This window comes from Mus caroli, unplaced genomic scaffold (assembly GCF_978045245.1).
Source record: "Mus caroli unplaced genomic scaffold, Mus_caroli_1 scaffold_13, whole genome shotgun sequence".
Lineage (NCBI taxonomy): Eukaryota > Metazoa > Chordata > Mammalia > Rodentia > Muridae > Mus > Mus caroli.
This window is the reverse complement of record NW_028227268.1, coordinates 42520061-42546351: the sequence shown is the minus strand read 5'-3', so window position 1 is coordinate 42546351 and position 26291 is coordinate 42520061. Positions and strand designations below refer to the sequence as shown.

Below are 26291 nucleotides of genomic sequence, written 5' to 3'. Positions count from 1 at the left end.
AAAAGAATTATTTATGTATATGAGTACACTGTAGCTGTCTTCAGACACACTAGAAGAGGGCATCAGAGGCCATGACAGATGGTTGTGAGCCACCATGTGGATGCTGGGAATTGAACTCAGGACCTCTGGAAGAGCAGTCAGTGCTCTTAACCGCTGAGTCATCTCTCTAGCCTCGGTATAAATCGGTATTTATAATAGTTAGTTTTTAAATTTTTTTCTAATTTATTTGTTTGTTTATTTTTTAATATAGGCTCTCACTGTATAGAATGGGCTGGCCTGGAATTCACTATGTAGACTAGACTAGCCTCATTCAGAGATCTACATGCCTCTGCCTCCCAAGTGCTGAGATTAAAGCTGTGTGATTGGTTTTTGGTTTTGTTTAAAGTAATTTGAGTTTGGTGTGATACATTTTAAATGAAAAGTTTAAAAACATTTTTGTATTTTATAAATAAATCTTTCTATTCATATCTTTGATTGCATCTATAATAATCTAAATATCTAAGAATGTTTGCTTATGTCAAGGAATGTGTAATATGTTAATGTGTTTACTTATTGTTTCTTTAGATTCTGGAACTGAAGACATGCTTTGGACAGAAAAGTACCAGCCTCAGAATTCGAATGAACTCATAGGCAATGAGTTAGCTGTCAAAAAGTTATATAGGTTGGTAGAACTTGTAAAGGAATTAAGACATAGTTTATAAACTTAGTTTTGGTATTTAGACTAAAATTTATTTAGAAACTAAAAATAATAGTAGTATTACATGGAAAGTCTTTTTGGAAAATAATTTCAAGTAAAAACATTCTCTTATTTGATTTATTTATTTATTTATTTTGGTTTTTCAAGACTGGGTTTCACTGTGTAGCTCTGGATGTCCTGGAACTCACTCTGTAGACTGAGTTGGCCTTCAGCTCAGAGATTGGCGTGCCTCTGTTCCCCGTCCCCCCTCCAAATGTTGGGATTAAAGGTGTGAGCCAGCCACCAGCAGCTAGCTTTTTAAAATTTCTATTTATTAGAGCTTACACTATTGAAACTGTCTCATAAAACTTTCAGATAAGATTATATCTGCTGGTCATGTGGCACCTGTAATCCCAGCAGTCTAGAGATGGATGCAGGAAGACCAGGAGTTAAATGCCAATTTGAACTACAAAGTTTAAGGCTAGCCTGGGCTGCATGATACGCTTCTTTTTCTTTTTGTTTTTTGTTTGTTTGTTTGAGATTGGGTTTCTTTTTGTAGCCTTTACTGCCCTAGAACTATCTCTATAGACTGGGCTGGCCTCAGACTCACAAAATTGCCTTTCCAGGACTAGGTATTATGATATACTGTAATCCTAGTACATGGGAGGCCAGGGAAGAGAATACTGTGAGTTCAAGGTCAGTCTAGGCAACTTAGCCAAACCCTGTCTCAAAAAAATAAATCAGGAGGGAGGATCATTATGATGGCTGGGGGCGGGCGTTAAGTTGCCTGACAACCTGAATTCCATTCCTGAACCCACATGGTAGAAGGTGATAGCCAACTCCTCAATGTTAGTCTCTGACTTCCTCAACCACACATATTGCAAATACACTGTGATCCTCCTGAGTTGTGGAATTACAGTGTGGGAATCATAAGTGCACAGCACACCCTGTTTATTTGGTGCTAGTTATAGACCACAGCATTTGAGCTTTCAGGACAGGTGTTCTTCCAGCTGAGCTACAACACAGCCCTCTACTTTAGATTGTTTCTATTAACACATTTCTTTTATGACAGTTGGTTGAAGGACTGGAAAAGAAGAGCTGAACTAGAAGAAAGACATAATTTGAAAGGAAAGAGAGATGAAAAAGAGGAAGGTATTTTGGGTTAGTTTTTTTTTTAATTTTTAAAATTTCATTGAACATTTTAGAGTTGGTTTAGCTAAAATTCACATAAATTTAGTAAAAGATTGGTATATTCATGTTTGACTTTTTTACTTTTTGTGAATTCACTTTATAGTATTTATGTGCAAGAAATTTGTAGGATTTAGTTGCTGTCTCATGAGGTAAAAGTGCTGCCTAAGTAGTTGATCATTTCATTTGTATTTGGATACTTTTTCAGATTTATCGGATAGCACGGACTTTAAAGGCAGTTCAGATGATGAAGAGAATCGTCTTTGCAACACTGTTCTTATAACAGGACCAACGGGAGTGGGAAAAACTGCTGCCGTGTATGCTTGTGCTCAGGAGCTCGGGTTTAAGGTTAGTAGTTAGCTACAGTAAATGTTAATGTAAGAACTGAACTGAAAAATAAACCTGCCAGTGTGCCTGTAGTCTTAGCATTAAACTAGAAGAGCACAGACCCAAGGCCAGCCTGTGTTAATGAAGCCTTGTTTCAAAAAAGAGAACAGGGGGATGGGGAAATAACTCAGTTGGAAAAGTGCTTGTGGACTGAGTTCAGATTGCCCAGCACCTGCATGAGTGCTGCCAGGTGGTGCATATCTGCTGTCCTGGGGCTGAGAAAGCCAAGTCAGGCATTTTTCTTGAGTTTACAAGTGGACCTCACCAATCATGAATACGAGGTTCACCCAAAGACTGTTGTTTGTGTCCTTGTTTGGTTGATGGTAAGCTAGCCTAGCCTGGAGATTGGCCTGTCCTGCCGTTTTGGGTGCTTGGATTACAAGTGTGCATCACCATGTGCATCACGACACATGGATAAAAGGCTCCTTCTTGGGCTGGAGAGATGGCTCAGCTGGTAAGAGCACTGACTGCTCTTCTGGAGGTCCTGAGTACAATTCCCAGCAACCACATGGTGGCTCACAACCATCTGTAATGAGATCTGATGCCCTCTTCTGGTGTGTCTAAAGACAGCTACCATGTACTTACATATAATATATGAATAAATCTTTAAGATAAAATAAAAGGCCCCTCTTTAAAAACCAGGGTGGTTGTAGATAGAGGAATACACCCAAGGTCATCCTCTGGCTTCCACATGCACTCAGTGTGCAAAGAAGCAGGATGTAAGCATGATGGTTCACACTTGCAATCCTAGCAGTTGGAAAGCTGAGGGCTGAGGCAGGAGAACTGCTGTGCATTTGTGTACAGCCTAGGCTACGGTATGAGATCTTGTCTCAAGAACAAGAAAGGAAAGAAAGAAAAAAATCTATTTCTGTCTTTTAAATATATATATATATATATTCTTTTAGATATTTGAAGTGAATGCCTCTTCCCAGCGAAGTGGTAGGCAAATCCTGTCTCAGCTGAAGGAAGCTACCCAGTCCCATCAAGTAGATAAGCAAGGTGTAAACTCACAAAAACCCTGTTTCTTTAATAACTACAACATTGGCAAGTCACCAAGTAAGTAATCCATTACTTAGGCTATAGTAATGTTTTGAAAATCAAATCTTGAGAGAATAATTCTCATAAGCATCTACAATTATTTTTTCTATTTTTCTGCACATAAACACACTTTTGTTCCTCAGGCTATTTTGAAGTAAAATAAATCCGAAGGCCATAGACTCTAACATCAACACCATTCTTAGGTGTTCTAAACACTAAGGGCTTTTTAAAAAACATAGCAATAGTATAATCAAACCTAAAAGTGAAGCTTGTTCCTTGCTAAAAAAAAACAGTCTGATTTCAGTTGTTTGTGATTTTATATGGTTTGTTCCAATCAGTATCCAAACAAGGCCCACGTTTCACACTTGACTAGTTCTTGCTTCTTGGGTTTCTTTAACCTCTCTATCAAGTCCCTACCTTTTCTATTCCTGTCATTTTTATATTGAAGAACTGAGCCCTTGTCATACTATGGATTTGGCTTCTTACTGTTTTCTTTCTTTCTTTCTTTCTTTCTTTCTTTCTTTCTTTCTTTCTTTCTTTCTTTCTTTCTTTCTTTCTTTCTTTCGAGTACACTACAGTGTACTGTCTTCAGACACACCAGAAGAGGGCTTCAGATTCCATTACAGATGGTTGTGAGCCACCATGTGGTTGCTGGGAATTGAACTCAGGACCTCTGGAGGACCAATCAGTTCTCTTAACCACTGAGCCATCTCTCTGGCCCCCTCTTATGTATTCTTATGTTATCAGTTGCCATATTTTCCTTCCCTGCATTTCTTATCAGTCACTGGTTATGGGCTCTAATAGATTTATATTCTATTGTGTGACTAGAATACTGAAGTAGGTAGGCTTGTTCTCCCTATGATACTATGAAAGAAAACCTGATGCACGTCAAGGAATTGATGAATGAGTTCAAGTATTTTCATTCTGGCTCACTCTGTCACATCTTTAGTAAACACTATGCGGCCAGCCATCATCTCTGTCTAGTAGAGAATGTGTCTCTACTCACAGGTGATTCCTCTGTTTCTCAGTCCTTTTCTCTTTTATTTGATTTGAATAGTTATTGCTATATATTCAAGTTTGTGGACGTGCTCTGCAATATCTAAGATGCTCATGGTGTGTGCTGTCCAGCATTGTTTTCATTTTCAGAAGTTTCATGTGGGTCTTCTTTTATCCTGTGTTTCCAGTTATCACATGCCCCATTTTCCTGTAAATATCTGATCACACAGACTATGGTTATAGCTATTTTGTTATTCTTGTCTATATATCTGTCATCTGTGTAGTTTCTGAGTTAGTTTTCAGCTTTTCCTGTCTTAGGGAGTATATTCTGCTGTTCCTGTAGGTGTTGGGTGTGTGTCCACATGGGTTTGTGTGCACCTTTTGCATGTAGAGCTCACAGATGCCAGAAAGTATTTGATCCTGGAATTGGAGGTACAGGCAGCTGTGAATTGCCTGATGTGGGTGCCGGGAACTGATGCTCATAGGTCCCCTAGGAAAGCTATAAGTTCTCCTGACCACTGAGCCATCTCTCCAGCCTGAATGCCTGATACTTTCAATTGCCTGTCAGACTTTGTACAGTTTATCTTGTTAGATCCTGGGTATTTCTGTCTGCTTTAACTTGACCTTTGTTCTGATTTGTTTGGTTGTTTCAGGTCTGCTATATTAGCCAATATCATAGCAGCATTTAGACTTGGGCTGATTCTGCTTCTCTCTATAATACTGTACCTGAACACCCTTGCTAGTCTCGCAGCAATGATATTGGTTGGTCTGTCTAGTCAAAAGATTGAATTCAGTCAGGCAAGGTGGCACATGCTTTTAATTCCAGCACTTGGGAGGCACGTGGACCACTATGAGTTTGAGGTCAGCTTGGTTTAAATAGTGAGTTCTAGGCCATCCAGGGCTACATAATGAGAGCCTATCTCTGAAAGAAAACAAAAATCTAAATAAAAAAGGGATGAATTTGCCATTCCTAGATTTCCGTGTGTCTCGAGATTTGTTTCCCATGGCTCCTTCCTCATGAGTACTTAATTTTAGACTTGGCAGAAGATAAGATGGTTCTGCAGATTTCCAAGCTCTCTGCACAGCTATCTCAACTTGTGTGTTCTCTTATTCCCTGCAGTAGTCTTCGTAGGACTTGTTTCCTTTCCCACTGAAGCTTAGGAATTCTTTCAAAGCAATAAGCTGGGCAGTCTTCAAGATTAGCTGTTCTTCATGTCTTGTCCCTCAAGGATTGTCCTTTGTTGGGTGGCAGCCAACAACTTAAGTATTTCATACAGGATGTCAGCTTTTTATTGTTATTTATTGTTTTACATGGAAAATTAAATCCAGTCTCAGATGCTTTTATCTTGCCTAGAAGCAGAATTTTCCTCTGGTGGTTACATATTCCCCTCTGGCTGGCAGGGAACTGTTTCAGTTGGTCTGTAGGTTTTTTGATTGGCCTCTGGAATCACTGGATCTCCTGCCTTTCTAGTGTGCAGATAGCCCTAATCTTAGGGTTGGCTGGAGGTGATTCTTGTTTTGGAAGTTATTTTTTTAATTTCAATGTGAGTATCTTGAAATTAAAGGTAGCACATAATGCCAGGTATGGTAGCTCATACCTGAAATATGAGCGCATAGGAGACTGAGATGGAGGGCTGCCATGAGTTCAAAGCTAGCTTTGGTTGCAAAGTGAGAAACTTATAAAGGCAAAGAAGCAGTCAGACTTATGGTATAGTGGATAGAATGCTTACCTAGAATACAGTGATAGTGATGCCTCTAATCCCAGTACAGCAGCTCAAGGTTATCTGTGGCTGTGCCTCTAGTTCAAGGACAGTCTGGGTTTCATGAGACCCTATCTAAGGGGACTTGGGTATCAAAACAGTAGTATATAATTTTTAAAATTAGTAATCCTTTGCCTGTTTCAAAAATGGAAAACTAAAAATAAAGTAGTATTTCCGCTGTTTATTCATTATAAACAAATGTTTTAACTAAGGTTTTACATCTCTTACCTATGTTTTTGATTGCGTGTATGTACCATGCTTGTGCCTAGTTCCCACAGAGACCAGAAGAAGGTATTGGATCCTCTGGTACTGGAGTTCTATAGTTGTGAGCTATTGAACTCCCAATATGGTGCTAGGAATTGAACCGAAGTGCTTTGCAAAAGGAACACGTGCTCTTAACTCTGAGGCTTCTTTCCAGCCCCAGAATGGCCTGGTGATTTGTAAATAAATTTATAGGGAGAATAACTATTTTAAACTCACAATTGTCATTGTGTTTACTGAACACCTCCAATATGTAAGTGATAGGATATGATCCATGGATATAGAGCAGACAATTGAACAAGGCTCAGTTATGGAATTATGTGAATAGGGTGGCTACCACGGAAGATACTGCTCTACTGCTTAATTAAGACTGTCCGAACTGAGATAAGGATGGAAGGCCTCACGCTGCAGGAGAGTAGAGATCATCCCTTTATGTTCTGACTTTGTATCCATCCTCCAGAATATCTTTCTAAATACACACTGTTCACATGTAATAATGATGTATTATAGAGGCCAGGATATGCCATTACTTGTTTTTTCTCCAGTATCTTCTGATTTCAAGCAGCTATAGAAAAAATATAACTGGAGGAATTGCGAATGTTATTTCAAAATTATGTATTTACGCTGGACATTTGGTGTATACCTGTACTTAGAAGGCAGAAGTAGAGAGGATTGCCAGGTCTGGCCTGGCTCCAAGAATGGAACTGACTGGAGAGGTGAGAGAATAAAGAAAAAATTTAAATACATAGAGAAAAGCTGGGCTCAGGTGGACTGGACTCTTTGATGGAGAAACCCTAACACCTCAGAATCTCAGCAGGTTTATTAAATACAGTTGAACAGAGAGGCAGGGTTACTGTATACAGCTGCAACCAGAGATGGGGTTATTACATACAGATAACAAAAGGAGGCAGGTTTCACTCTTCTAAGTAGGATCGTTCTTCAAACTGTAAATATGGGGAGTGGGAGGCTATGACAGACTTTTTCTGCACATATTATCAACATCTACACACGGATAAGAGGCTTTACCATCACTCTGAGCCTGGGGACCAGGGTGCCATTTTCCCATGGGTCTGAGGCTCCACACCTCAAAAGTTTGAGTCAGCCTGGTATGGTGGCTCATGCCTTTAATCCCAGTACTCGGGAAGCAGAGCCAGGCGGATTTCTGAGTTCCAGGACAGCCAGGGCTATACAGAGAAACCCTGTCTCGAAAAACGAAAAAAAAAAAAAAGTTTGAGTCTATCTGAGTACCTTAGAAAGACTGTTGGAGCCAATCAAAGAAAAGTATGTAACTTTGGAAAAGAGCATGTTTTCCAACTAGCTTCTTTGTTCTGTCATTCTCTTAGAATAAATCGAACAATATGCTAATGTCTGTGTTGAGCATTTACATATAAGAATGAAAGAAAATGTCTGCCTTTGGTTATTCTCATGTAAGAGTAGAAATAAACTACAGATGACTTTATCTGGCCATCAGTGTAATTTTAGAATGTTGTTAAATGCAGTTTGTTTTTCATAGAAAAGTTAAACTCCCCGGGGAAAGTTGTTACATCACCAAGGAAGCTTCCTCCATCGTCACCAAAGACAAGTGGGCAGAAGCGAGCACTTCTTCCTAAAACTTTGGCAAATTACTTTAAAGTGTCCTCCAAATCCAAAAGTAATGAAGACGTAGGAGCACTCATGGGAAATGATAAAGGTAAAGCAGAAGTTAATAAAATAAATTAGCCTTGATGTATAAAACTGGGAATGGATTCCCTGGATTCCTGTGCTAATAGTTCTAAATATAGAAGCATCACTATTGAGTAAAGTTTGTTATTGGAGTTCAGTTTGTGGGTATACCTAGTGTCTTTTTAGCAGTTTGGGCAGGTATGGTAGTGCATACCCTTAATTCCAGAACTCCGGAGGTGGAGGCTACAGGTAGTTCCCTACAAATTCAAGGCCAGCCTGATCTACACAGTGAGACCTTGTCTAAAAAAGCAAAACCAGTGAGTGTTACCTAAAATATTAACATTGTATTAATGCAGGAGTCAAAAATTCTTCTTTGGAACAGAGGCAACTTATTCAGACTAAATCAACCAATGCAAATAATTCACATATTAAAGATGTTGGAGCTGAAGAATCCAACAGGAAGAAGGCGACATCACTCATTCTCTTTGAGGAGGTAGGCGGGCAGGGGTGTGTTCAGGACGTGTCATGGAGGGAACGTTTAAAGGTTACTGTGTGCTGCTGCTTTCTTCTTTCCTTCTTTTTTTTTTTTTTTCTTGGTTTTTCGAGACAGGGTTTCTCTGTGTAGCCCTGGCTGTCCTGGAACTCACTTTGTAGACCAGGCTGGCCTTGAACTCAGAAATCCGCCTGCCTCTGCCTCCTGAGTGCTAGGACTAAAGGGGTGCACCACCACGCCCGGCTACTGTGCTTTTTTTTTTTTTTAAGATTTCTTTATTATTATACATAAGTACACTGTAGCTGTCTTCAGATGCACCAGAAGAGGGCGTCAGATCTCATTACGGATGGTTGTTAGCCACCATGTTGTTTTCTGGGATTTGAACTCAGAACCTTCAGAAGAGCAGTAGATGCTCTTAACCACTGAGCCATCTCTCCAGCCCCCTACTGTGTGCTTCGTAAAAGAAATTTTAAGATAGCTAAGAAATCCAAGAATACTTATCTTTAGAATAATATTTTTTATAAAGAACGGTAATTAAAAAGCATTTTCTCTGTATTATTTTATATATGTGGATGTTATGCCTGCCTGTATGTCTGTGCACTATGTGTGTACAGCACCCTTGGAAGGCAGAGGAGGGTATTAGATCACCTGGAACTGGAGTTACAGGTGCTTATGAGCTACTACCATGTTGATGCTGGGAATCAAACTCAGATCCTTAGCAAGAGCAGCCAGTGCTCTTAACCACTAAATTATCTCTATCCTTGTCTAGAATAATTCTAAGATCAACATATTTCAAGGATACTGATTTTTTGTTTGTTTGTTTGTTTGTTTTCGAGACAGGGTTTCTCTGTGTAGCCCTGGCTGTCCTGGAACTCACTTTGTAGACCAGGCTGGCCCCAAACTCAGAAATCCGCCTGCCTCTGCCTCCCAAGTGCTGGGATTAAAGGCATGCGCCACTACCGCCTGGCTAAGGATACTGATTATTAACAACTATAAATATGACTCAATCTTGGTTTTATTTTTAGTTTTAATGTTTACTATGTGACCATCTTAAAGGTTTCTTTATGGAATGAGACAAACTTTTCTCCAGGCAGTAGTGGTGAATACCTTTAATCCAGGCAATCAGGAGGTAGAGACAGGCAGATCTCTGAGTTCAAGGCCAGTTTACAGAGTAAGTGTCAGGCCAGCCAGAGCTACACCGAGAAACCCTATAAAACACAAAAAACGAAAAAACAGCAACAACAACAACAAAGATCTATGTTGGCTTTGACATAGTATATCTACTCAGATCCATAACTGATCTAAGTGAGTATATTGTTGCTCCTACTATATTAATATTCTAATAAATGGTTTGTAGGTTGATGTCATTTTTGACGAAGATGCTGGGTTTTTGAATGCAGTCAAAACCTTCATGGCAACAACTAAACGACCAGTAATTCTCACGACAAGTGGTATGTAAAAATAATTTCAGTACTGTTTAGTTTTGCTGAAATATTTTGGAAGAGCTACTGACTTCAGACATCAGGTGAGCGAGGCAGGGTATGGCCTGGAGAGAGCTCAGCAGGTAAAACCTACCGGACAAATCTGTTGACCAGAGTTTGATGCCTGAGAATCGCACAGAAAGATAGAAAGGGAAACCCAGTTCCCCAGGGTTGCCCTGTTACATACATGCTTATGTACCCACATACAGATATCATGCACACAGAACACACAAGAATTATAAGTAACGTTTTAAAACAAATGGAGTTCCTGGAAGGATGGGTTAGTGGTTAAGAGCACTTGTTCTTACAGAGAACCTGGGTTCAGTTCTCAGCAACCACATGGTAGCATACAACTAATTATCTGTAACTCAAATTCTAGGAGATCCAATGTCCTCTTCTGTTCTCCTCAGGCACCAGGCACTCACATGGATTACAGACATACTTATAGGCAAAACACTCAAACACAAAAATAAATAAATTTAACTCCACCCTAAAAAAACCAAACCAAACAAACCAAAAAAACTAGTATGATGGCACACATGTTTGTATTCAGTACTCACAAGGCGGAGGAAGGAGAATCCCCACAAATTTGAGGCTGGCCTAATGTCTGTAATGAATTACAGGTCAGCTAGTGCTACATAGCCAAAGCCTCTCCCAGTCTTAGTCGGAGCTAATCACACTTAAGCAGAGGCAGGAAGCTGAGATCTTTAAAGCTAGCTGGACACTGTATCAAGATCCTGCTTTGAAAATAGAAGAAACACACATAGGCATACACACACCTCATAGCAAGACCCTGCCTTGTAAACAATAGAAACACACAGGCATTGAGCCCAGTGACCACACGCAAAGCTCTGGATAGGATCCTCCGCACCAACCCTCCAGAAAAAGTCACTTGAAAAATTCTTTTTCTAGAATTCTTTTTTAAAAGCAGCCTGTGCTCTTAACCACTGAGACATATTTCTAGCCCCTAGATTTATTTTTACAATGTGTATATGAGTGTTTTGACTGTACCATGTGCATGGTGCCCACAGCAGTCAGAAGAGAGCAGCAGATCCCTAGAACTGTAGTTATGTGTGACTGCAAGCCACCAAGAAGGTGCTGAGAACCTAATTGAGGTTCTCTGTAAGAGCAAGAAAAGCTATTAACCAATTGAACTCTCTCTCCAGCCCTTGGAAGCTAGCTTATTTATTTGTTTTGTTTTGTTTTGTTTTTCAAGACAGGGTTTCTCTGTGTAACAGCCCTGGCTGTCTTGGAACTTGCTTTGTAGACCAGGCTAGCCTTGAACTCACAGAGATCCACCTGACTCTGCCTTCTAAGTGTTGAGATTAAAGGTGTGCACCACAATGCTCTGTGGAAGCTACTTTCTTTCAAGTAAGAATTGTTCATATTTGTATTTACTCCCAGCCCTTGTTAGTAGTTATAAAATTCAGTATATATGAGTATAGCAGTGGCTATTTAAAAATGTATACTACTTTGGATGACTGTGTCACTAAACTATAATACACACATAATATATATATATATATATATATATATATATATATATATATATATATATTTTATATAGTGGAGCAGTGATTGTGGAGGGAGGCAGAGGCAGAGGGAGGTGAGTTTGAGGTAATCTGGTCTACATAGTGAGTTCCAGGACAGCCAGGGCTGTGCAGAGAAATCCTATCTTCAAAACAAAACAAGTCCTTTTCTTGTTTTTTTGTCAGACCTATAATTAGACAACCAACAGAGCGTGTGTGTGTGTGTGTGTGTGTGTGTGTGTGTGTGTGTGTCTGTATTCTAGTCTTATTCTTTAGCCCGGCTAGCTTTAACCTCAAGGAGATATCCTTCCTCATCCTCCATTTACAGGGATGAGCTACCTCCTGGTTCCCCGCAGATCCTTAATTGAATTTATTAGCACTTCTTCATCCCATGATAAAACTCCAAGGAGATTTGTTTCATGTTTAGTTAAAGTAAGTCTTCATCAGAGTCACAGAATTCTGTCTACCTTGGGTATGAGAACTGGATGTTTCACTTTAAAAATCCATATAGTTTTTTATTGTTGTTTGAGATGGTCTAGAACTCTTGAATCCTCTTTGCTCAGACTGATGGCATTATAAGTGTCCACCAACATACTTGGCCATAATTTTTAAAGATGTTTTTATTATTTATTACCTATATCTACACATATGGGCCATAAAACCTGTGGAACAGAGCATATATGGAGATTAGAGGACCCCGTCTGGTAATTGGTTTTCTCCTTCTATCAAGCAGGTCCTGGGGATTGAACTCAGGTTGTCAGGCTTGGCAGCAAACAACTCCACCCACTAAGCCACCTGATTACTCCTATAAGAAAAAAGATACTAGACTGGATGTGGTAAAGGATGCCTATAATCCCCTCACTGTGGAGGCTTATGTCAGAGGATTAAGTACTACTACACAGCTAGATCTTGTCTTAACAACAAAAGAAAAGTAAACTTTGCAACTATTCAAAAGGCTAACTGCTGTGCTGGTTCATTTCTGGTGGATGTTATCCTCCATGTCTTCTTTCTTTGTTTTGATGCTAGGCCTATTCCTTACCAAGGAGCTACATCCCCAGTTCTTCAATTACTTAAAAATATGAAAACCTTAATAATCATAGGTTAGGTGATAGCTTCATTAAAATGTCCTCCTGTAGATCAAAAGAGTAGGTTCCATAAGGGGTTATAATTTGCATGATACTATTGTTTCCTTTTATCTATGAGGAATACGTCCAAGATCCCCCACAATGGTCAGTGGTTGCTCTATACAGTTCATAGTACCATAGTGTATATGCTCCTTCTTCCCATACATATATATATGTAGAACACTTGTAACCTAGTCACATTGAAAAATTAATTACTGCCGGGTGTGGTGGCACACGTCTTTAATCCCAGCACTTGGGAGGCAGAGGCAGGTGGATTTCTGAGTTCGAGGCCAGCCTGGTCTACAAAGTGAGTTTCAGGACAGCCAGGGCTACACAGAGAAACCCTGTCTCGAAAAACCTAAAAATAAAATTAAAAAAAAAAATTAATTACCAAGAGAACAGTCAAAATACCTGGAGAGCTGGTTCATCAGTTAAAAGCACTTGCTCTTGCATAAGAGCCAGGCTCAGCCCCCAGCCCCTGAAGGCCAGAAGTGTCAGTTCTAGAGCTGTAGTTACATGCAATCATGAGCTGTTTGATAGAGGAGCAAGAAACCAAACTCTAGTCTCCTACTAAAACAAAAGGCACTGTAAACACAGAGACATCTCTACAACTCCTGTTGTAAATATACTATAAATATTTAATTTAGATGTTGTCATAGAAGAGTATAACTGGGAAATGTTATTTAGTGGTCTTATTTTATTAAAATATTATGTTGTTTTCCTATAGATCCCACATTTAGTCTAGTGTTTGATGGCTGCTTTGAAGAAATCAATTTCAGTATTCCTTCCGTGGTAAGTTTTGAATTTTTATGGTTACAGATTATATATATTACAATTCTGTAAAAGATATCTTTAAAATTAGATTTATAGTTTTAAAATGTGTGGGGGGGTGTAAAAATGATTTATTTATTTTTATTTTATGTGTATTGATATTTTGCTTACATGTATGTCTGTGTGAGGGCATCAGGTGCCCCAGAACTGGAATAACAGAGTTGTGAGCTGCCATTTGGGTGCTGGGAATTGAACCTGGATTCTCTAGAAGAGCCCTTAGTCACTGAGCCACATTTCCAGCCCCTTGAAAGCTGTGTTTTAAAGGGATTGGTAAAGCTTCTGAGCTTTAAGAAACCTGTGATGATTTCCTCTTTTGCTTTAAAATGAGGTTATTTTTCAGATATTACGTTTTCTCTGTAACCTAATATTACTTTTTGGGTTGGGTTTTTGGGTTTTTATTCCATTGAGACTGTCTCACCATGTACCGTTGGCTGGCCTGCATCTATCTTTGTACATCTGGTTGGGCTTGAATGTACAGAGCCCACCTCCCTCTGCCCCAAAAGTTGTGAGATTTAAGTGTGTACTACCAAGCCCAGCTAGTTCTTTATTTATTTATTTATTTATTTATTTATTTATTTTTGGTTTTTCGAGACAGGGTTTCTCTGTGTAGCCCTGGCTGTCCTGGCACTCACTTTGTAGACCAGGCTGGCCTCGAACTCAGAAATCCGCCTGCCTCTGCCTCCCGAGTGCTGGGACTAAAGGCGTGCGCCACCACGCCCGGCAATGAGAATGTTGTATCCCCGAGACCCAGGGTTACAGGTGACAGGGAACCACTGTGAGGGTGCTGGGCACTGAACCCCTGGTCCCTGTGCTAGAACAAGTGTTCTTAACCTCTTAGCGATCTTCCACAGCACCTCCCCTCCATTTCATACTTTAACTAGGCATTGTGGTGCACACTTTTAATAGCAGCACTTGGGAAGCAAAGGCTATTTATTCTGTGTGTTTTTATGTTTATATGGGTGCACATGTGACCTGACAGATGTATGGAAGTCAAAGAACTTCCAGTTCATGGGTTACCTTTTTATTTTTATTGTAAGGTGAACATTTTTAATTTTAATGAAGTCAACTATATCAAGTTTTCTTTCATAATTTGTGGTTCTATATCCCATTTAAGCTTATAAAGATTCTACTTCCCAGGCAGTGGTGGCACACGCCTTTAATCCCAGCACTTGGAAGGCAGACACAGGTGAATTTCTGAGTTTGAGGCCAGCCTGGTCTACAGAGTGAGTTCCAGGACAGCCAGGGCTATACAGAGAAACCCTGTCTCAAAAACCCAAAAATAAAAAAAGATTCTACTTATGGAACTTTGCAATAGTTTTGTTTTTGTTTTTACTTAGGTCTAAAACCTCTATAGAACCAAACTCTCTAAGACATGGTTTATTTTCCTTATAGATGTCCAAACATTATTTATTCAAATACCTTATTTTTGTTTTGTTTTGAAATGAAGTCTTTGTATCCCTAGTTTTGTATTCCCTACTGCTTTGCAGGGTTGTATTTGTTGGTTTGTTTGTTATTTTCCAGACTTCACTTTGTTCTTTTTGTTTGTTTTGTTTTTTTATTTGTTTGTTTGTTTTTCGAGACAGGGTTTCTCTATGTAGCCCTGGATGTCCTGGAAGTCACTCTATAGACCAGGCTGGCCTCGAAGTCAGAAATCCCCCTGCCTCTGCCTCCCGAGTGCTGGGATTAAAGGTGTGCGCCACCACGCCTGACCATTTTGTTCTTAATATTTATGTGATACTAAGGTGTTGGCTTGGTTATTGTAACTGGACCAAGCCTTGTGATTAGAAACTGTAACCCCTCTAACTGTTCTATTACAAAGCCATTTTGTTACAGGTATTACTCATTTTTCCACTAATTTTAGAGATCAATTTTTACAATTTATTCTGGTATTTTATTGGAATTGCATTGAATTTATAGATCAAATTTGGGACAAATGACATTTGATAATACTGAGTCTTCTAATTAAGGTTTATTTGCTTAGGTGACAGTATTCATTTTTTTTTTTTTTTTTTCAAATTTTTTGGTTTGGTTTTTGTGAGTTAGGGTCTCTTTGTGGCCTTGGCCTTCCTTGGCTCTTTGTGGCTGCCTTATTTTATGCAACATAGGTTTGTAAATGTTCTAGCATCTGTATTCGCTTGAAACTCAATATGTAACTAAGGATGATGTTGGTAATGCTTCCTTCTCCCAAAATATAATTTACAAGCTGAGATTATTGACATATGCCACCACACCTGGGTCCATTTTACTTCTTTTTAATGCTTTTTTTTGTTGTTGTTTTTCGAGACAGGGTTTCTCTGTAAGCCCTGGCTGTCCTGGAACTCACTTTGTAGACCAGGCTGGCCTCGAACTCAGAAATCTGCCTGCCTCTGCCTCCCGAGTGCTGGGATTAAAGGCGTGTGCCACCACACCTGGCTCTTTTTAATGCTTTTATTAATTAGGACTTCAGTACCACACTAAATAGAGGTGTTGATAGTGGACAGTCCTAGCAATTTATAGAGAAGTTATAGAGAGGAGGTAATTACTATTACTTTTGGCCATAAAAATACCTGTAGGGGATGTTGTTGTTGTTGTTGCTATTGTATATTTTTGGTAGGATTAAGGATATGCCCTATCAATGCGATTTTAATCATTTTTATATAAACAATAAATGTATTACTTAAGTTCGATTTTTCTATATTTTATGAATATTGCACTGATACATGTGGCACAGATTTCATCCCGTATTCAGTGCAATACACACATGCTTAAACCACACAGATATACACATATTTACATACACCCGCTGCATTCACACACTCATGCACATAAAATCTACACATGATTAGGATGCTTCATTCCCTCAGTACTTGGGAAACTGAGAAAGAAGGAGTGCCAATTTAAAGCTAAATAAGGTTGTGTAGCCAGCCTGGCTTCATAACAAGACTTTGTCTCAAGAAAGGTGATAATGTACTCCTTTAATCCCAGCACTCTGGCAGAGGCAGGTTCAAGGCCAGCCTGGTCTACAGAGTGAGTTCTAGGACAGCCAGAGCTAGACAGAGAAACCCTGTCTGTAAAAAAGAAACCAAAAAACAGAAAATAAAAACCAGTCCTGGAATTCTGATATAATGAAAGAAGGTTGCTATCCACTAAGTTCTAATCTAACAGACATCTAACATTTTCCCTTCTGTCTTTTATTTGTAAGCACATATGCATCTATGAACTCAATACAGTTTTCTATTTGGTTTTAGAATTAGAAAAACATGTTTCAATATTGCTATGGTATTTATAATTTTAATGGTTATAAAACATCGTGTCAGTCAGTCAGATATAGTGGTGCATACCTTTAGTCCCAACACTCAGGAGGCAGAGGCTGGTAGATCTTTGAGAGTCCTTAGTCTATGGAGTGAGTTTTTCTCAGGGCTATGCAGAGAGGCCCCATCTCAAAACTTAAAAATAAAACAAACCCAACAACAACAAAATCTTGTCAAGTGTACCATTACTTAATCCAGCTTTATAAACTTCCTGTAGTGTTCAAGTTGGAGAATCTTGTATAAGTTTCCTTGCAAGGTTTAATGTAGTACATACCTGTAATACCAGCATTTAAGGCAGAGAGGCAAGGAGGATCCTGAGTCAGCCCAGGCTATAGAGCCAGATCCTGCTTAAAACAACAGCAACAAGACAAACACAAATCGGTACAGGGGAACACCCATGTAATTCTAGCATTTGGAAGGTGGAGGCAGGGGGATTATAGGTTCGTGTTCAAGGCCAGCCTGGGTTGTATCTTAAGCACATAAACACATTTTGTTGTTGTCCTGGACTATGTACAATAAGCTCAAGAAAAATATTTAAATGTTTTAATTTGGTGGTATATGTTCTTGTATTTTTTAGAGAAATTTTATTTTCAAAAACTTCTCAGATACTATGGATTGTTAGCAAAATTCTTCATCATTATTCAGGTTTTTTGCTATATTTTCTGCAATTTATGTAATTAATCATGTGTTTCTTTCCCCTAAATCTTGCCTTGTTTTTCTATTTTTAAGCTAAATGTTGCCAGCTATCTACAAGTGATTTGTCTAGTTGAGAATTTCAGAACTGACTTTAAAGACTTTGTAACCTTGTTGACTGCAAATGCTTGTGACATCAGAAAAAGTATCCTTTACTTACAGTTTTGGATTAGAAGTGGAGGTGGAATTTTAGAAGAAAGGCCATTATCACACTGTGGTAAGTAGTCTGTTATGTGAAACTTTTCGATTTGGGGACCATATTCTTATATATACTCTATCAAAATATTTCTAAAATTATAAGTGTCTAGCTATGCTAATTTTTATAATACACATATGTGTATTTATTTACTTGGTTTCATTTTTGCTTTTGGTTTATCGAGGCAGGGTTTCTCTGTGCAGCCCTAGCTGTCCTAGAACTGGCTCTGTAGACTACAACTCAGCGATCTTCCTGCCTCTGCTCCTAAGTACTAGGATTAAAGGTTTGCACCACCACTTCCCTACTTCCATCTTTTTAATAAAGGTTTTAAACCATTAAGTGTAAGTAAACAGCCAGGTGTGGTGGTGGTGGACATCTGTAATTGGAGCAGTTTAGAGGCAGAGGCAGGCTAATCAGAAACTAAAGGCCAGCCTGGGCTATATAACACCTTCTCTCAAATCACAAAACAAAAAGAAAAAGTGCAAATAGATTGAACTCACAAAAATAGAGGGAAACTTTTTCCCAGTATGGTGTTGCAAGCCCATGCCTCCCGTTCTGCTGTCTCTCACAAGGTGAAAAAGACAGATTCCCTTAGGGAAGAGTCCTTAGATTTTCTACCACGCCTCTCAAGCTCCCCGCAGCCTCTGAAGCAAACCTGAAGTGAGTAATGACAGTGTTTGGGAAATGGAGGCTAGAGGATCAAGAATTGAAGGTCATCCTTGGCTTCATAGCACGTTTAGGACAGCAAAGAATGGAGCTAGAGAGATGGCTCAGTATTTTAGAGCACTCACTAACTGTGCTTCCAAAGGACCCAGGCTTCAACTCCAGACTCCCACATGGCAACTTATAGAACTCAGTAACTTAGCATCTGACATCTTCACACAGATATGCATGTAGGCAAAATACCAGTGCACAACATAGATAGATGGATGGATGTATGGGTGGGTGAATATGAACAAACACTCCAAACTATTGCTTATACACTTGTGGACATACAGTTTCTTATAGAATTGTTGTTACCTTCCTTCTTTCACTTATAAAAAAACATACCTGTGTCAGGAATGGTGATGTATTCCTGTGATCCTGACTGACGCTTAGGAGAGGTAAAGTCCTTCTTAGCTGCATTGAGTTCAGCCTGGACTATAAGATCTACTAGGTCAGTGAGGTGTATTTAAGTATAAGGTCCTGGGGGCTTTTTGTTGGTTTCTCTATGATAGTATATGCATGCTTTGTGTGGACCCGTGTCTTCCTCAATTTCTCTTGCCGTTTCCTAGGTTTTTTGTTGTTGTTGTTGTTTAGTTTTGTGGGGTTTTTTGTTTGTTTGTTTTCGATTTTGTTTATTTGTTTGTTTTTTGGTTGGGTTGGCTTGGTGTCAGTCCCCCCTTTCCCCCCAATGTTTCTCTGTGTAGCCCTGGCTGGTCTTGAACTCACAAAGATGGGAATAAAAGCATGCACCACCAGGCTTGTTTTGCTTTTATTTTTTAAATTCTGTGTTTGCATTTATTTATTGGTGGTGTGGAGATCAGAAGACAACTGTAGGAGTCAGTTCCCCTCTACACTATGAGTCCCAGGGCCCGAACTCAAATTCAGCTTAACCACAGGCGCCTTTATCTGCTGAGTCATTTTATTAGTACTTAAAAAAAAAGATTTATTGATTATTACAACTAAGTACACTGTAGCTGTCTTCTGACTCACCAGAAGAGGGCGTCAGATCTCATTACAGATGGTTGCGAGCCACCATGTGGTTGCTGGGATTTGAAATCAGGACCTTCGGAAGCGCAGTCAGTGCTCTTTACTACTGAGCCATCTCTCCAGCCCCAGTCCCCCCCGCCCCCATTTTTGTTTTTAAGACAGGATCCCATGCAGTTCTGTCTTATGTAACTACACCCAGCTTATATGTCTTTGTAGCATATTTAAGTTTGTAATTCTAATTTTCTTAAGAACTTGGTTTCAGTAATATTTTTCTCACTTTTCTTCTTTAGTTTTTTCTGCTCTCCAATCACTGTTGTAACCTGATGAAACCTGATTATAGCATAAGTAATTATTGATTACTTCCTCCATTCTAGGTCCCATGTTTTCATGAGTCAGCCGTGCTTGTTCCCTGGGTGTTGCTAGTTTTTGTTGCCTGCTCCATAGTCACACTTCTGTAGGGAAAGATCCTGCTCAAATAAATGATCACACAAACCCAAGGGCAACAAACAAAAGAGGAAGATGGAGTTCTATAAAACGAATCCCCTGTCATTGTTCTCTTCAATTAGTTCCAAATTTAAACATTATTTTTCTTTTTTTAATTTATTTTTATTTTATATACATTGGTATTTTGCCTGCATGTGTGAGGATGTTGGATCCCCTAGGACAATTGTGAGTTGCCATATAGTTGCTGGGAATAGAACTTGGGTCCTTTGGAAGAGCAGCCAGTGAGCCACTGAGACATCTCTGCAGCCCTTAAAAATTACTTTTTAAAATAGAACTAGCCAGGGCTGCAGAGGTGGCTCAGCTGATTAGAGCACTGACTGTTCTTCCAGAGGTCCTGAGTTCAATTCCCAGCAACCACGTGGTGGCTCACAACCATCTATAATGGGATCCGATGCCCTCTTCTGGTATTTTTGAAGACAGCGACGGTGTCCAAACAAACAAGCAAGATAAATAAATAAGCAAGCAAACAATAGAACTAGCTAAAATTTTCCTTCACTGTAAGCTGGCAACTTTAGCAAATTCTCAAAAACTTAATGCGATAAGTAAGGCATTGGGGGGAAAGCCATCCTGGTACATTTGTGTGGTGGTGCCCACCCTGAGGCGGCAGGATCAGATGTACAAGGCTGCATACCTTAGGAATAACAGCAGCAGTTATCCTCTGACCACCACACAGACCAAAAAGGTCAAGGTTATCCTTGCCTACATTGGAAATGTGAGGCCAGCCTGGGCTACATGAGATCCTATCTCAAGGAAATAATAATATAGCCCTTGGATAAAAAACCATTAATAATATATCAATAAAAGATCAGCTTGAATTGTGTCACTTAGGTATTTTTCAAATGAGTTATTACATTGTGTCTGTAATGAGGCGAGCACATTGTGGAGAACAGAATGGAGCGGAGCCCTAAGGCTGGTGCCCGTGCTGTCTTCTATTTGGGTCATTTCAAATGCATTCACATAAGATTGGTCTTCATTACTCTTTAGGAGAAAATAGCAGAAATACACTGGTTTGTTCAGAAGATGGCTCTGATGCAAACATCAACTCTAAAAAACCCAAAAGGAACCGTGTGGCCCTCCCCAGGTGTGACACTGGCTGTGCAGAGGCTTTGTTTGGACTCAAGAACATTGCCTCCCCATCCCAGGACTTACTTTCATTGTTGAAGGTATTTTCTGTGTCTGTGTGGAATGTTGAATTCATGCTTCTATCCATCTCCTTAGTATTTACCCTGCATTTTCAGTCTTAGTCCAGGTTATAATTCACTTAACATTTTCTAAACTGTAGATATGAGATTTTTAACTCAATTGACTGTGTTGACACCTAGGCACAGCTTTAAAAACACAGGATGGGACTCAGGTTAAATTGAGCCAGGTGTGGTGGGGCACACCTCTAGTCCCAGCACTCTGGAGGCAGAGGCAGGTGGGTCTCTACTTCAAGCTTGGTTCCAGAACCGCTAGGGCTACATGGAGAAATTCTGTCTAGAAAACTAAAAAGTAAATGACCTTCGGATACTGAGTTGGAGTGTGTACTAAATAAAGAACACTAGTTTCTGAATGTAAATCTAGTTTACACTTAGAATGTTTTCCCTCCCTCCTATCCCTTTCTTCCTTTTTTTCATCTGTTTGTTTTCTTCCCCAAGCCCTGGGTTTGGTCTGAGGATCTTAGTGCTTATTAGGCAAATGTTTTATCACTAACCTACCCAGCCCAGTCAGTACTGTTTTGATGTGTTAAATATAATCTAATAAAATAACAAAGAGTAGCCACTTAATCCTTTCAGGATATAATAGGTGTTGGGGAGGTGGTTCTGTAGTAAAGGTGCTTGCAGTTCAAGGCACTCCAGTGTAATGCCTGGGCCCAGGTGGTGGGGGGGAGGAGAGAACGAACTCCACAAGTTCTGATCTCCACATGTCTCCTGAGGCACCCTCCAAAAACAAAACAAAACATGTCACCTATGCAGTAGATGCCTAAGGACAAGTCTGTGTTCCTCAGGGTGGGAGAATGTCTGGAGTGGGCACCCTTAAAGCATTCTTACTCAATTGCTTTTCAGCACAAGATCACAACAAAGGAAGAATGGCAGAAACTCATTCAGCTTCTCACTGAATTCCACATGCAAAATATCGATCTGCTACATAGTAATCTTGAGGTCATCCTGCCACTGCCAGTTCATGTGGTTCCAGATGTAAGGGGTGCTTATGGCTTCCCAGTGACTACACAGGCCAGTGCACCAGAAAGCATGGGGCATCTTACCAGGAAGCAGTCAAAAGAGCAGCCATTGAGAAAGTCACAGAAAAGGAAAAAGAAAAAGATGGTGGTCCTAGATGACAGTGACCTGTTTGACACTGGCCTAGACTTGTCTGGCGTGTCTGGCGAACTGCCTAGCCTACCTCCTGCACCCTCCTTGTCTGTAGAAGACAACAAAAGCAGAGACAGCAATCCAGAGAGTAAGACACAGAACAGTGGTTTCAAGGCCCACTCTGTACCTCCGCCCCCTAAGACACTAGCAGAGAAGAAGTGTCGCATGCTCGTTTCCCACTGTTTAAATTCTCTCAGTGAGTTCATGGAGAACATGTCCTTCATAGATGCTCTTTTAACAGATCCCGGGGAACAGAATGAATTGGGTAAAAAAAGTGCCTTTCACTGGACAGATGGGAAGGTTAAAAGCGGACTTTGTGATGAGTTTAGTCTTGAGGATAGAGACAGGTGGGCTCCTCAGAGCGCTGGAGAATTAAAAGCAACTGCAGAAGCACTCAGCTTTACTGAGTGTTCTTCCACCATTTCAAAAGCACTGGAGCCCTCGGATTCATGCCAGCAATTAGAAAGAGACCCAACCAATGACCTCACAGTCTGTGTTTCACAAAGGCGCCATGATGCATGCTTCTGCCAATCAGCAGCTAATCTAGAGTAAGTAGATTTGTTACCTTCTATTTATCAGGAACCAATAGCAGGGATTCTTCTTACTAATTTTCAAATGCTGGGCCATTGCTCATGGGAAACACTTAGTGCTAACAGGTTCTCCTGCAAATGAAGCAGATTGTTGAAGAAACTAATTTGAATGGAAATTGGGAAGCCTGAGGTGAGTGTGGTAGCACACACCTTTAATCCCAGCACTCCAGACAGAGGCAGGGAGACCTCTTTGTTCCAGGCCAGAGTGGTCTACAAACCGAATTTTAGGACAGCCAGGGCTACATGGGAGAGACCCTGTCTTGGGGGTGGGCGGGATAATTAATTTGGGAGCTTTTAGGCAATGGAGAGGGGCAGACTTGTGACAGGTAAAAGGTAGCCATTAAGATATTTCACTGTGACACCAGGCATGTGAATATTCACATCACAGAGATCAAGAATTTGATGCTAGCCCAAGCTACAAAACAAAGTCCTAAACAGACATTTTCTATATGAAGCCGAGTGTGGTGGTGCTAGACTGTAATCCCAGCACTAGGAACTGAGGTTGGAGTCAGGCTGAGCCAGAGAGTTCCAAGCCAGTCTGGGTATATATGAGTGACTGATCTGCTGACAGGAAATTAGAAATGTTATCTGGTCTAGACCAGAAGCAGGAACACTGGTTATATTTGGGATTATTACGTATTTATATACAAAATAACAAATAATACTGACTCTTCATTTTTAGCAATGCTGACAAGAGGATGGCAGTTATTAAAAGTGTGTTTTCTAGTCGCTCTTTCCTGACCCTGGGTAATAAACAAGCTAGTATAATTGACTACCTGCCAACTCTTCGGAACATTTGTCGGACAGAAAAGCTAAAAGAACAAGAGAAAAATAAAAGAAGGTAAAGTGTTTTTTTTTTTTTTTAAAAAGTTAATATTTAGGTACCTATGTTAAGATTAATGTTTGTGGGAATGAAAACACTAATATTAAATATTTTGTGATTTTTGACAGGTTTCTGCACTATTTTGAAGGAATTCATCTAGATATTCCTGAAAAAGCCATAAGTACTTTGGCAGCTGACTTCCCTTGATGCCCCCGTCGTGAGTCTTGTAGAGACTGCGGTCCTGGTGACCTACTTTAGAGTGTGCCGACTTTAAAGAAGAGCTTATTTCTCTTAATGTAAATTTTGAAAGACTTTTGTATTTTTGTGGTTCAAGTGTTTAAAATGAAAATTTTGAGTTACAAATTGTATATATGACTGTGACATTTTTTCTGAATGTTTGGATTATCTATTTTTGCTTTATTGTATACTTTCTGTATGTGTGAACTGTTTGTAGAATAATTTTCACTTATAGATTTCTAGAGCTGTTTCAGTTCTAAGCTTACCTGTCATTTTTCCCTTTTCCTGTAATTGTCCTCTCCTGCCAAGCAGCAGAGCTGTGCCACTGTAAATAGGCAGTCTCTAAAGTTACACAATGGAAAACAGTTATGTACAGGGTATTTTAAAATGTCCTAGGAAGTAAATTATGCCTCCGTTGTGAAAAGCATTGCCTTTGTTTCTTGTGCCTTCTTCCAGCATGTTTTACATTTAATCATTGAGTCGTTAGCATTGGCAGCGTAAAGCATTCTGAATTCTAGCATTTACCTAGATAAGACTGTCCGTATCACTCACTCCCTGTAGTTATACAGTCCAGTGAATCTTGCCAACTCAAATCATTTGTACATTTTCTGGTACTTTTATATCATTGTTTTATTTCATAAAGTAATGACACTGTTTATCTGTTGTGGACAACTTGTTGATGGTTCAAGAAATAATGACGGATTCTACCATGGAGCTTCTCCTGACTGCTGTTCCCATTGAAGTATGGCGTTTGTTGTTGGTTTTTGTTTTTGGTGCTGAGGATTAAATTTAGGGGTTTTTGTATTCTAGGCAAATGTCTTGTGTCCTAGTATATACACAGGTGTTGTGGTTTACTGATTATTTGCAGTGGTGCATATCAAATCCAAGGTCTTGTGCATTCTATGAGCCACAGAGCTAAGCCACAGAGCGAGACCCCCGTCCTGTTTTTGAGGCAGGGTCTGGTATATTGCTTAGGCTCCTCCTGATCTCCTTCCAGATCTGTAATCCCCGTCTCAAGCTCCTTCAGGGCTTACAGGCATGGGCTACCATACTGAGCAATATTTCATATTTTTTGAGTACCTATTTTTAACTTTAGTAGCAAGTTTTTAAAATGCACATTTTACTTAATGTTATTTTGCAGATTATGAGGTTTGTTTAAAATTCCTTCATAATGTAAATATTTGTATAATAATATATTATTCAGGTACATTTTCTGATGAATTGTATTTTTAATTCAGAAGGTAAGGATCCTAGTTTTTTACTTTTTTAAAATATAGGTGCATACCTGTTTACAAATGTGTATAAAGATGTGTTTTTACCTCTTGTTCAACCTACCTTCTTGAATTAGTTAGTAAATTGATCTAATTAAAGCTAAATGCTTGGTGTGTTAAATTATTTATGAGTTGGTTTTTTTTTTTTTAAGATTTATTTATTATAAGTACACTGTAGCTGTCTAGACACACCAGAAGAGGGTGTCAGATCTCATTTCAGGTGGTTGTGAGCCACCATGTGGTTGCTGGGATTTGAACTCTGGACCTTCGGAAGAGCAGTCGGGTGCTCTTACCCACGGAGCCATCTCACCAGCCCGGGTTTTTTTTTTTTTTTTTTTTGCTCATTTATTTTGTTTTGTTAGTCAAGGTTTCTGAGTAGCCCTGGCTGTCCTGGAACTTGTTTTGTAATTCTGTAGACCAGGCTGGCCTCAAACTCACAGAAATCCACTGCCTCTGCCTTCCAAGTGCTGGGATTAAAGGCGTGTGCCACCCGGCTGGTCAATGCTTTTTAAAGATTTATGTTTTTTATGTGTATGCATGTTTTTCTGCATGTATGTATATGAACCACATGCTTGCAATGAGGTCATGAGAGGCCAGTGGGTGCCCTGGAACTGGAGTTACAGATGGGTATGAGCTGCTTACCATGTTGGGGCAGGGACTTGTACCCAGGACCCTACAAGGGCAGCAAGGACTTTTTTTTTTTTTAATTTATTTATTTATTATATGTGAGTACACTGTAGCTGTCTTCAGACACTCCAGATTTATTTATTTATTTATTTATTATATGTGAGTTCACTGTAGCTGTCTTCAGACACTCCAGAAGAGAGCATCAGATTTTGTTATGGATGGTTGTAAACCACCATGTGGTTGCTGGGATTTGAACTCAGGACCTTTGGAAGAGCAGTCGGCGCTCTTAACCCCTGAGCTATCTCACCAGCCCCAGCAAGGACTCTTAACCGCTGAGGCATCTGTACAGTTCTTCTTTTTTTTTTTTTTTTTTTCAAATTTTTTATTAGATATTTTCTTCATTTACATTTCAAATACTATCCCGAAAGTTCCCTAAGCCCTCTCCCCCCATCTGTCCCGCTCTTGAAGCTTATAAGTGTATCTGCATTCCCTGCTGGGTGGCTCCTGTAGGTGTTCAGCTGCTACTCAGATGTTTTATTATTAGGGTCTCTGATCATTCTCAACAGCTGATCAACCAATGTAAAATAAATC

General features: G+C 39.7%; 1 protein-coding gene across 2 annotated transcripts in view; it reads left to right on the top strand.

The window, feature by feature from the left end:
• Nucleotides 1–25042, top strand: part of Atad5 (ATPase family AAA domain containing 5) — a 47340-nt gene extending 22298 nt beyond the window's left edge. The window contains exons 11-23 of one of the 2 annotated variants that reach the window (XM_029483899.2): nucleotides 565–661; nucleotides 1749–1828; nucleotides 2073–2212; nucleotides 3157–3307; nucleotides 7820–7996; nucleotides 8325–8461; nucleotides 9819–9912; nucleotides 13323–13387; nucleotides 17446–17626; nucleotides 20786–20964; nucleotides 21847–22700; nucleotides 23425–23583; nucleotides 23694–25042. In XM_029483899.2, the coding sequence (XP_029339759.1) occupies nucleotides 565–661; nucleotides 1749–1828; nucleotides 2073–2212; nucleotides 3157–3307; nucleotides 7820–7996; nucleotides 8325–8461; nucleotides 9819–9912; nucleotides 13323–13387; nucleotides 17446–17626; nucleotides 20786–20964; nucleotides 21847–22700; nucleotides 23425–23583; nucleotides 23694–23772 (2393 nt within the window). In that variant the 3' untranslated portion in view covers nucleotides 23773–25042. Of the gene's footprint in view, nucleotides 1–564; nucleotides 662–1748; nucleotides 1838–2072; nucleotides 2213–3156; nucleotides 3308–7819; nucleotides 7997–8324; nucleotides 8462–9818; nucleotides 9913–13322; nucleotides 13388–17445; nucleotides 17627–20785; nucleotides 20965–21846; nucleotides 22701–23424; nucleotides 23584–23693 lie in introns of both variants that reach the window. The other variant, XM_021177374.3, reaches the window with a different exon arrangement.
• The last annotated feature ends 1249 nt before the right edge of the window (nucleotides 25043–26291 follow it).